The sequence below is a fragment of the Cimex lectularius genome, unplaced genomic scaffold, assembly GCF_000648675.2.
Source record: "Cimex lectularius strain Harlan isolate CLEC.00 unplaced genomic scaffold, Clec_2.1 scaffold171, whole genome shotgun sequence".
Taxonomy (NCBI): Eukaryota; Metazoa; Arthropoda; class Insecta; order Hemiptera; family Cimicidae; genus Cimex; species Cimex lectularius.
This window is the reverse complement of record NW_019392711.1, coordinates 479,053-491,744: the sequence shown is the minus strand read 5'-3', so window position 1 is coordinate 491,744 and position 12,692 is coordinate 479,053. Positions and strand designations below refer to the sequence as shown.

Here is a 12,692-nt window from a genome sequence, read left to right as displayed (position 1 = left end):
AAAATACAATTGCAGTAATGTAATAATACATTAGCAATAAATGAGTCAAATTTCCAAGCTGAACATGGAAAATTATTCTTCACCACCAAATTTTTATAATTTGGTCCTACATGTCATCTTATTTGATTTCATTAATTTAAAAAAATATGGGTAATTTTTTTTAAATAAAAGACAATTTTTTTATGTTAGGAGAGTTTGACGGAGACAGTGACATTGACATCAATGGATTTTATGTAATGTGACAGAAATGTGATTCTATAGTTTGCAGAAAAGGGAGAACAAAAATGAAATCACTCTTTCATTAATATAATAATAATAAATTAGCAATAAATGAGGCAAATTTTGAAGCTGAATATAAAAAATTTTCTCTTCGCCATCTAATTTCTTAAACATTTGGTCCTATATGCCATTTTGTTAGATTTGAATCATTTAATTAATTTTTATAGACATGATTTTAATTTTTTTAAATTTTAACAAGTGAAAACAATGCCTTATGTTAGATGAATTTGGCAGCGACAGTCCTACATGTTCGTTGTCATCGATGTCAATGGTTTATGTAATGTGATCGAAATGTGTGATTCTATAGTCTGCACTAAAGGAAACGACAAAAATGTAATGCAACCACTCTTGTTAATAATATAAGAATAAATTAGGAATGAATGAGGCAAATTTTGAAGCTGAATGTGAAAATTTTCAATTCTTCAACCATCTAATTTCTAACAAGTTTGGCCCTACATGTCATTTTGTTTGATTTGAATTATTTTATTAATTTTTACAAACATGATTTTTTTTTTTAATTTTAACAAATGACAACAATGTGTAGTTATGTTAGATGAGTTCGACAGCGACAGTCATACATGTCAATCACCGATGTCAATGGTTTTATGTAATGTGGCAGAAATGTATGATTTATAGTCTACAGGAAAGGCACAACAAAAAGTATAATGAAATCACTCTTGCGTTAATATTATAAACAAATTAGCAATGAATGAAGTAAATTTTGAAGCGGAATGAGAAAAATTTCTCTTCACAATCTAATTTCTTATAAGTTTGGTCCTACAAGTCATTTTGTTCGATATGAATTATTTCATTAATTTTTACAAATGTAATTAATGTTTTTTTAAATTTTAATAAATGACAATGCTTTATTATGTTAGATGAGTTTGCAGTGACATAGCTTTATGTCAGTCATCAATGTCAATGGTTTTATGTAATATGATAGGAATATGTGATTCTACAGTCTGCACTAAAGATAACAACAAAAAATGTAATGCGATCACTCTTGTATTAATGTAAATTAGGAGTGACTGAGGCAAATTTTGATGCTGAATGTGAAGAATTTCTCTTCACACTCTAATTTCTTATAAGTTTGATCCTACTTGTCATTTTGTTTAAATACTTTGCCAATTAATTTTTAAATAATAGAAAAAATGGATAAATGATTTTTTTTTCCATTTTAATGAATGAAACTACTTGTTATGTCTGACAATGCTATATGTCAGTTGTCATTGACTCTAAGGGTTGTCATGTGTGATATAGAAGACAGCGCCATTCTGTTATATTTATAGTCTACTGAATAAATGACAAAAAAAGTTTGTCAGTTTAAATTACAAAAAAATTAACGATGAAAGTGCCTGTCGAGTCGATATAAACGAAAACAGAGAGAAGAACCCCTTTTGAAACAGGAGGTCGAGCCCGAAAAAAATTGATTTTCCCTTGAACCCAAAGGCTTTGAAAAGGTTACAAACTCGGCTCGACTGTCAGCTCAGCTGTTGACACCCTCGGTTGAAATAGTTTTTGTCTATTTATTATGTAATTTATGAGGACGTCTCCTCGGAATTATGCTCGCCGGGGACAGGTGGATCGCCGCCGAGAGGATTTACCAGGAGTCGGTGACCTAGGGGGAAAATGGCCAGAGAACGACCCTAGATTTCCCCAAGAGACCAACCACCGAAAACACTTAGAGGTACAGCCCTTTCTTTTATTTTTCTAACATAAATCCTGCCGGTGAAAGTTCAACGATGTTTGCCTGCTAAAAATAACGACATTCCTGGTATGAAATTTTCCCTCGAATTGGACAAAACCACTGTAAACAAAGACCAAAAGTCAATGGTTTACCATTCACACTCAAACAGATTGCAACCATTTTTTAAAATAAAACAAAATTAAAAGTAAAATAATCACAATATTCTTGTCGGTAAAAGGTTAAAACATACTAAACATAATAGTATAGTTTGTTTCATTTCATAATTTCACCATGTACAAATAAAAAACCCCCTAAAAATGCCTACAATATCTTTTTATAGTATTCAGCTTAACAAAACTGTCATATTAGTTTTCAGGCTAGTTTATATTTTTGACAGGAACCTGAAAACAAGTTTCATGTCGAAGACACAACAGCGAAGAAAGTTTAATAATTTAAACATATCTTTATTATTTTACAAGTATTACAAACGTTGAAGAGATGAAAGTACATTTTTGCTTTTTTTCATTAGACAAAAATGCCGAAGGATATTTCGATGTTCGAGTATTCGGCTATTTGTCCCCTATTATTAACTATTAAAACAATATAAGTGAACAAAAATACTCTTCGAGCTTAGAAAAAAGGTTGTCTTAGCTTGCAAGGGTGGAATGTTTCTAGGACATTTTCACCATAAAGATTAATACGACTTAAGTGATTGAAAATACTCATTTACTTCACTGATGGACAACAGTAATGCTCCACGAGCCTCTGGCACGAATCGTGTCTATTAAACACCTTTGCATTCCATAGAAAAGATTTCTAAAAAATCTTTCCCATTCATCAAGAACAGCCGTTTCCAACTCTTTTAGAGTGTTAGGACCTGGGTTCACTGACGTACTCGTCACTTAAATTGGTCCCAAATGTGTTCGATTGGGTTCAAATCTGGACTTTTAACTGGCCAACCAAGCACTCAATTCCAACCGCATTCAGGTAGTCACAATACGTGCTCTATGGGGCCTGGCATTATCCTGCATCAGCAAGAATCTCACCGATGTGGACGGCAAATGGCACTACATGTTCTTTGATTATGTCTTGTAAGTACTTCTGTGAAGTTAGAGATCTTCCTCACACAACAACCGATTCGGTGCCACCACAGAACATTAATGACCCACCAATGCCACTTGAGGAATCATACACCCTGGGGCATACCATTCTTCTGAGTGCCTGTATATGAAATTACGCCCATCTGAAGATTTGAGACAACTCTCACCTCATCTGTAAAGATAACACAACCCTAATCTTTCAATTGTGTCCAATTCCCGTACGAATTGAAGCCTGGATGTTTTCTGAGCTCTGATAAGAAGAAGCTGGGTGCCAGGCACTGAGGTTATTTTCATTGAGCCCTCTTCTTACTGTCTTGGAGAAAATCGAAACATTTCACACTTGTCTTATCATATTTCTTATGTAATGCTATAAGATCCTCATGATGGATGAATCTGTTGTCTCTCTCGTATGTAGACCAAGTTTGACCCTGTCCTTGCTTTCTAGAATGAAGCCCTGTATGTCTGAAGCATTGAAGAACCTTTACTTTTGCAGTGATTTACATTCACTCTCCTAGCGACTTTGCGCTTGCTATATCTGTTCTCTAATAATGTTATAATGTTACGATCCTGGCACTGTCATACTCATTCAAATGCCTGACTGGAGCCATTGAAAAAGGTCTAAGAATATCAAATGAAATCAATGAAGGAAAAAATTAACTGACAGTGAATAGAATGGCATAATACTACTTTTGTGCAAATTGGATTAATCATTATAATAAAACTAAATAAAGGAAGTAAACAAAGCATTATTTATGTTTGCTAATGTAGAAAGATAATGGATTTAATTTTAAACTAAATAAATTGAGTGGTGCGTTAAAATTGTCCATCAATGTATATCCTTGGGTTGAATTAACTATGAAAGTCTGTTTAGATAAAAATATGCTGAAAATATCAAGAAATCAATTTTCAGAGATTGTAGCTTTAAACGCTATGTAGTTCAGATCTTTCAGAGTGGTATGCCTCTAGGACATCTTCACCATCAAATTAAACACAATTTATGAGAATGAATAAATCTCATCCTTGGCTTGAATTAACTGTGAAAATCTCTCCATATTAAAAGATGCTAAAAATATGAAAACATTATTTTCTGAGATTTTTGCTTTAAACAAAATAAAGTTTGGATTTGTTAGGCTGGTATAATTCCAGGACTTCTTCACATCGAGATTGAGACGATCAAAGAGGACAGAAATACTCATTTATTATTTTGTTGGCTTGAATTACAGTGATAGTCCCTGCATATTATGAAAAAATATTTTGAAATTGTTGATTTTTTAGATTTTTGCTTAAAAAAGAAAACTATATGAAATCTTCACTTTTCATAACTTGAAATAAACTGCTGTTTTGACTCTTCAGGGTGTGGTATACTTATAGGACATGATAATAATCAAATGTTTCTCTTTAGCAGTTAGTAAAAATGTTAAAATAGCATGGCAAAAAAAAAAAAATGCGGTCTGGATAATTATCATTAATCACAATTTCTGAATAATTATCGATTAACGGTCTCTAATCACCACACATTTCTACACAATAGTGAAAATGTTATCAAAAAATTGCATGAGATCTTCACTTTTCTCAGTTCTTAGCTTTTAAAAAAAACTGTTGCTTTGACTTTTCAGAGTAATATTTCACAATATAAGAGGATGAATACACACAATAAAAATTGAGGCTTTTCAGGGTGGCCTGCTTATCACCATCATCAAAATTAACACAATTCCAACTACTCCTTTATCATTTCTTTGGATATATTATGGTTCTATATCTACTATGACAGTATATGTCGAAAAATAGTATGGTATGCTTATCATCATCATCATCCACATTAAGACAATTTAAGAGGGCAAAAGTACTAATTTATCATATCTTGATTTAAATTCACTGTAAAAGTCTGCATATGAAAAAACGTTGAAAAATAGCATAAAATCACTGCTTTTCTTAGTTTGTAGTTGAAGCAAGGACTTTTCAGGGATAAAGACTTTAAAGATTATACTAAGAAATAGCGTAAAATTGCTACTATTTTGTAATTAAATTTTAACTTTAAAAAATTATTGTTTTGGTCTTTTTTGGGTATGCTTAGGTCATAATTATCAGTATTAACAAAATTTAAAATTATTGGACATATTTTGTGTTGTATATCTACTGCGACAATCAGTGTATATGTAAAAATGCGTAAAAATAGTGTATAATAATAGCTATTTTCATTTTCTCATTAAATTGTTAATTAGTTAGATATTTCCCCCTTTTTTTGTACATGTAAATAATAGCATAATTAGTGGAAACAAAAATAACATCTCCAAGAAATTCTTAATGTCAAGCACACCCAAAACTGCCATATTGACTTTTTTGACTAGCTTAGATTTCTGACAGGACCTTAAAGTTATTAATATTGTCATTTTGCTTCATTTCTGAAAGACAGAACAGCTAAAAAAGTAATATAATCTTTAAAATTGATAAATAATGTGGCTTTTCATTGGGCAAGTATGTCTTTTGTTACAGGTTGTAAAAATGTTTAAAAAATTACGTAAAATCACCACTAATCTTGTCATCTGACTTACAAATTTTTTATTGCTCTGACTTTCTATTTTTTTATTTATTTTTTTTTTAATGGCCTTATTTAGCCAGAGTACCTATTCTGTTGATAAATCATTTATAGTTTTTTTTTTTTTATATCATGCTGACCACTCGGCTACTGCGGTCCCCAGACCTTTGTGGTTGGGATTTTTACATATCATTATCAGGTTTAACATTGCTTTAAGAAAGTAAACATTTATCTTTTATCTTAGACATGCATAGTTTTTGTTTGTTTTAAAAACAGGAAAATAGCATCAAATTGCCACTTCATCTAGTTAGCTTTTTTAAAGTTGTTTTAACTTTTCTGGATAATATATCATTATCATTGAATGGTCTTAATTTGAAAGGGGAAAATGCTCATATATCTTTAACTAAGACAAATATAGAGAATTTAGTACACCTTGGTGGCCGAGTAGTTAGGGCGTCCAACTTGTATTTGCTATGCTTGTGGTTCTGGGTTTGAATCCTGACACAGCAATTTGGAATTTTTAAATTGGTAGTAACATGTAAAAGGGGCCCCTCATCCATGACACCCAATATGAATTATGTTATGTTAGTTTTTACATTACTTTTTACAGACATATTGTAGTTTCTGTGAGCCCATATTAATAAGTCAGGAAAATAGCACAAAAATTGCCAATCTTTTTTTAGTTTTTCCTTTTCTGACTCATTTATTGACAAGGCAGATTGTATAGATAACCCCTTTGTTATACATCTAGAAAACAGTATAATTTAACAAAATAAATCTAGATCCCTTTTCCTTGGCAAGCATAGTTCTCCTATTTCCAATAACAACCTGTGTTAATTCAATCAACATTCTAATGTATTTTGGGTACAAAATTTTTCTTTTCTTAGTATTTGCTAAATTAACTAAGTCATCATATCAAGTTTTCTTGTTAACTTTTTTAGGCAACTATAGTTTTACATTGCAAGAATGTGTTAAATGCATGTTCTTCTTCTCATGTTAAAAGAACAAAAAATGCATACCTTTTTTCTCACATTCAATTTTTTCCATTTCCTATGACACCAGGTATCCATGATTTAAATGTAGATTTTTAGCATCTTTTACTGACTTTTTTCTAATCTGTTGGCACAGCAGATCATTTATGTTTATTAATTTGTAGTAGAAGGCACCACATATAGGAAAAAAAATCCTGGATGTTTTGTTACGTAGATCTCTTAAGTTTTTATGACTTATGTTGACGAACTAGCCACAAAAGCTTTGTAAGGTTTTATAATTTAAGGAAACAGCAACTCACTAAAAAAACAAAAACAAAAAAATTATGTTTGATGAAATCATCTAATCATTAGTTCAAATGAAATAAGGGATTTAAAAAAAAGTAGAATGAACTGAGTTTTATAATTGATATCTTTCCTTTTTCTCAGAATGTGTGAGTCTGTTTGTAAATTGATAATTTAAATCTCCTTAATTTCAATTTAAAAAACTCTTAAAACGAAGGAAAGGCTTAAGATTAGTCAAGATAAAGCTTCTGTGAGCTGTGCACTATATAAATTATTTCAAAGTGCAAGTTATTTGTTACATATTAATTATATACAACATTAGTTAATATTCTATCTTTTCTCCAGAGATTTATAATTAACAGCTTTACTTCAAAGCTCATACAATTTTATTTTTTCCAGGATGACTAGATTTCACTAAGGATGGGAGGGACTGTGAGTCACTTCTTTCAATCTGGAAGTGCTCTCCTCTCGGCTGGAAACCACAGGGGCTGCTCTGAGAGGACAAGAGAAAAGATCCTCTCCGTCTTCGGAGCTCTGCGGGCCAATCCGAAAGTAACCGCACACCGCCTAGACTGTTTCCTATCTGATATCAATAAAGTAAGCCGTGTTGAATTTATAAAATCGGCTTGAAATAATGTCGGTTTTTTAGAGTGAAAATATACTTCTGGTTCAAAATGAAGAAGGCTACAACCTTCTACAGCAATGTGTCGGTATCAACAATGTCGACATGGTTAGATGGATCCTTTCGAGAAATACCGACCTCAACCGTGGACCTTGCTCGTTTCCTCTACACATCGCTTGTTTAAAAGGGTGTGCAATTCATTTGAAAGATTCAATAAATAACATTATTTAAAAAAAAATCTTGTTAATAGGTATGAAGAATGTGTTGAATTGCTTTTAAAGCATGGAGCTAGGATTGACGTTGATGCAAGAATGTGCTGGCCTGGTCCGCATAACCCTGCATGTGAGGAAAGGGGAAAGTATGGTGAGTCAATCTACACATAACATACTTTAAAAAATATATAAATATAATAAATAAAAAAAATCTGCTATTTTCTACCTGGTTCTATTTTGTCTTTTAATAATAATAATAATAATAATAAAAGATGATCAGGAATGAAAAAATGAAAGTAAAAATTGTACTACATTTAAAACATTGCTTAACATTAAAATTGTATAGGGGTACCTGTTGACCGGGCATTCCGCTCAAGTGAAAAACTTCAAAGTGCCATTTGTTATGCTATTGATGGAGATCAGGTCAGGAAAAAAATATTAACTCATCCAATTAAAACAGATTTTTACTTAATAGAATTTTTTAAAATTCAAGGTCGATATACTTGAACTCCTGATGCAGCAAGGGGAAGATCATTGGCTGCCATGGCAGCAGAAAAGGCCTCTGCTCTACATGGCGTGTGAGCGAGGTGCATGGAACTGTGTTAAATATCTTGTTTCAGAACGATCTGATGAGATCAACCAGTGCTGTGATGAGTATTATCCTATCCACCAAGCTGCCCTACGGCCTATTAAGTTCTTAGAGTTATTAATAGGGTAATGATTTTAATAATTGTGTTAGTTAAGGTATTTTTGATTATATATAAAGAATAAATTTTGTTTTAAAAGATGTGGTGCTAGTACGAGCGTTTGTACGACCACGACTCAAATGACTGTCTTGCATTTGGTGTTTCTGATTGGGAAAAAGAGTGCAGAAGAGACCTTACAGACATGCAAACTCCTCCTGGACCACGGCCTCAGGGAAAAAATAAACGAGCCCGATTCTCTTGGCAATACGCCTTTGCACGGCCTCATAGTCAGATACGCTTTGGAGGAGGCGAGGTACAGCTATGACTCGGATAACCAACCCTGGAACAAATGGGACGTCCTTCATTTGGTAGACAAAAATTCACTGATTGTTTTATATGTTTTGATTTAAACCGACATTCTTGATATTTCAGGTAAGGTATTTGTTACAAAATGGAGCAAGACCTTCAATAAACCAGCCTGGGAATAGTGCTTTGGCATGTGTTTTGAGGCATGTCAGAGACTGGGAGTTTCGGTATGAGCTTTTAAACATGCTCCTGCAAGAAGGCGGAGATCCGAATGTGGTTGGAAGAGACGGTAGCGTGCCTTTGATGGTCTGCTTGGTACCTTTAATTAACAAAGATCCCCTTCACCATTTCACTCACACAATGAAGGTTCATCAAAAATCAGTCTACAAAGAAAAACCTTCAATTGCTTTAATCATTAAAGTAAATCGATTAACAATTCTTTTTCAGGTTTGTTATTTAAACTGTGTTAGGATCCTCCTGAAAAAGGGGGCAAATCCGAACTGTGCCTCCAGGAGCAATTTGACCCCTCTGCACGTTCTGATGTTCTCTGCGAATGAAAACATGAACCTGGGCAGGGACGTGGAACAGAACATGGAATTTATAAGGAGCCTACTCGTCCTCCTGTTACAGTTTGGTCTCCAGACCAACATACACATCTCGAGCAGAACCCAGCACATCCTTCAGGCAATGCTTGACATGGTGTCTTCTTCTCGCAACCCCCAAGATATGCAACACGTTTACAATTTTACGCTGACCTTCCTTCAGGTTTGTTATTTTTAAGCAGAAAGCACAAAAAGGTTTAAATATAAAACAATATAACAACAAAAAAGCTATGGGTGTAGGATTACCAGTTCAAATTAAACCTTTTTTTTAGTGATACTAGGTCAAAATTATTAGATGTGTCAACATTCTTGCCAGTGGGCTTAGGGTTCAAGAAAATTTTTGTTTTAAAAGTAATTTAAATAATTTTTTCAGATATATTTTTAAAAATTCTTATTCATAAGACATTATATGGAAAGTCATATTAAATAAGATTATATATATAAAAGTTACAAAAACAAAAAGACGCTTCCAGAAAAGTAAATAAAAAATGTTTTTGTTAAATAAAAAATCATATTCACTTCCAGCATCTTTTAAAACTATTAGATATTAAAAAAAGAAATATTTTCGGGCTGGATCAGCCAAAGGCAATTTTTTTCTCGCAGATGTCCAGGGTTCCACATAAAAATTCAAAATTCTTCTGGAGTTTAACCAAATTAATGTTATTAAAACCATTGGAAAACTGAATATTTCTTCTTTCAGGTCAACGATATTAAGATTTTATGTCTATATAAATGATAGAAATAAATGTGTGATGTTTAGTGATTGTTAATTAATGATTATTTGGAGATCGTGAGATGCGGTCTGGTGTGACTTAGATTTAGAAAAATATTTTCTTTATCATGCCAACGGGATAGAAATAAGGATGAAGACAACAAAAACTGCAAATATTTTATTTGTACAGTTCTAGTTTATTTACGTAAGCTTAGTTTATGCCATTACTTTTTTCATGCAACGCCATTACACAGGATCCTAAATCGCTTTAGTTTCTTGTAGATAAGAAGGGTAGTTACAAAATTATCACTGTTTTTGTGGGTTTTTTAATTGGAAGCAAAAAATTTGCAGTCAGGAATTTTTTTGTGGTGCAGAAAATTAATACTAAGGTTGTTTCTTGATTTAAAAAAATATATCAATCTGCAGGCAAGCAAATTACAGCTATCTATTGAAATACTAGACATATTATTTAGTGACTGAGTGATGTGGGTTAAATTTTTTTTTTAGGAAGAAACAAAGTTGATATTTGTGACACACACAAAACTCTGAATTAACTGATCGCAAAAAAATTGAAATTGTTTAATCTGTCATACTGACTCTCACTGCCCTCTCTCCCCTGGCCTATTTAAAAGGGCATAATATTGACATAAATCAAGATTTAAGTTTAAAATTGAATTTTCAGTATGGGGCTAACCCTGATAATTGCATACCGTTGCCTTCTTCAACTTGCGAAACTTCAGTCGCTTCTACGATATACTTGCGTTCGGCTGGCTCGCACCCGGTGCTGTACCACTATGTCATCCTCGTATCAAGGAAGGACGACTTGATTCTTGACCCTCAGCAGCGCTTCGCGTCTGTCATCTGGCTCTATGCACTCGCCATGGGCCACAAAGAGCTTTACTCGACCCTGAGCGCTCTTCTGCGTGCCCAGGAAGCCGGCGTCATCCCAGTCCGGGCGACAGCTCTCACCAGTCTACTCAAAGAGCTCAACACAAGGCCACGCACGCTTAAGCAGATTGTGAGGACTGTCATTTACAAGTCTATGGGTCGCTCACCCGGTCTATGGGTTAGTAAACTCCCCCTTCCAAACACATTGAAAGAATATTTGTTAAATTTTGAACCTTAAATAGCCATTTATTACAAAATAAAGATCTCATTATTGTTAATTTAGTTATGTTTTGTTTCATACTTTATTTTCTGACAACCTATCACTTTTTTTTAATTAATTTAACCAAAGATTTTTTTTTAAACTTTCATGTCTGATATGGCTTATAATTTTTAAAATTTAAACAATGGGGGAGTGGCAAGCTCTTGTAAATGGGAAGCTTCTAAGGCATTCTTATTTTTTTAGCCTGCTCATTATCTTCATAACACTGGATGTCATTAACATATAAAAAAGAAAAAAAAAGTATTGCTTAAAATAAAAATCGAGATAAAGTTTAGTTAAATATTTATATTAATGTTTATAAATGTTTATATATATAAAATGTTATATTTATATATGTAATTAATTCTTACATATATATTTATATATGTATTTTATTGTATGCAACTCCTTCTCATGTATAGTCCGAATGTTGCGCTTATGTTTGTATTTTTTAATTTTCATGTTTGTTCGTTAAAAAAATCCATACTTTAAAACTGCAATGGGTAAATGGTTTTTCTCGTTGTACATATTTAATAGGTTTTGTATTTTTTTTTTTTTTTTTTTTTAATATATTGTTTCAGTTTAAGTTATGTCAAAAGGTGGTGAGAATTTTTTGACAAAAATAATTTTTGTTCTGAGAAAAATGTGTCCTGAGTCTCTCTGTGTTGGTTTAATAGTTTTAATTAAATCGTTACTAAAAAAAAAGGGTGGAACACTTTCAGACCGGACAGCACTGGAATGTCTACTGTTATGTTGTAATGTTAGTAATTATAAATTGTATCCCGACTCTTGTTAATAATAAATATAGGGTATTGTAACTTTTTATTTATTTTTTAAATGGTATGAGTCCAATGCCTTTACATTGGTAAAATTTGTTTTATAATCGTTCAGTTGTCTTAATCGTTTATGAACGAGAAATTTGAATAATGCTTGAATTTTAAAATTTTCCCGATGTTATCAATTATGACTGATGACCTGTTTGACCGCACTTACAGTTTTAAGCAGTATTTTTGTTATGTCAACCCTGATAATCAGCAATATCAATTAGCCTCTAATGATTTAGAATATAAATAACTCTCGCAGTCTATGATTTGATGTATGGGTTTGCTATTAAATTTTAAAAGGATTTCTAACATAATATAAAATGATAAAAAGTAATATAAAAATTAAAATTAAAAAAGAAAAAGCACTGATGTTATTAAAACTTGATAATATTCTTTTAGCTTTTATGAGAAAAATATATATGAACATAAGTAAAATATTTATAAATAAAAAAATATATATATCTATATTAAAATTTCAATTCAGCAGATATATTTTGTTACATAATTAAAAAAAGTTTACTCAGCCAAAAACTGAATTTTAAATTTGAGAGAAATGACAGTTTTACATTTCTTCAATTTTTAAACTTTCATTGTATAAAATAAAAAAAAAGATGGATAGGTTTTATTCTTTTTTTGGAAAACGTGGCCTTTTGAAAGCACTGCTGAAAAGCCTATTCTTTTGGCCTACACTGATTATATAATTTT

General features: G+C 32.0%; 1 protein-coding gene across 1 annotated transcript; it reads left to right on the top strand.

The window, feature by feature from the left end:
- The first annotated feature begins 1,540 nt into the window (after positions 1–1,540).
- On the top strand, positions 1,541–11,477 carry LOC106667622 (ankyrin-3). The gene is made up of 10 exons (XM_014395683.2): positions 1,541–1,966; positions 7,276–7,473; positions 7,526–7,686; positions 7,749–7,861; positions 8,057–8,133; positions 8,204–8,424; positions 8,497–8,764; positions 8,829–9,068; positions 9,150–9,467; positions 10,699–11,477. Exons 2-10 carry the CDS (start codon positions 7,297–7,299, stop codon positions 11,140–11,142), a joined length of 2,019 nt encoding a protein of 672 aa, XP_014251169.1. The 5' UTR covers positions 1,541–1,966; positions 7,276–7,296; the 3' UTR covers positions 11,143–11,477.
- Positions 11,478–12,692: the final 1,215 nt, after the last annotated feature.

Excerpts from the sequence above, each read along its gene's own strand:
- LOC106667622 (XM_014395683.2), top strand. The coding sequence starts at position 7,297 with ATGGGAGGGACTGTGAGTCACTTCTTTCAATCTGGAAGTGCTCTCCTC. Across the intron at positions 7,687-7,748 it reads CACATCGCTTGTTTAAAAGG|GTATGAAGAATGTGTTGAAT; the intron begins GTGTGCAATTCA and ends TCTTGTTAATAG. Across the intron at positions 9,069-9,149 it reads ATTTCACTCACACAATGAAG|GTTTGTTATTTAAACTGTGT; the intron begins GTTCATCAAAAA and ends ATTCTTTTTCAG.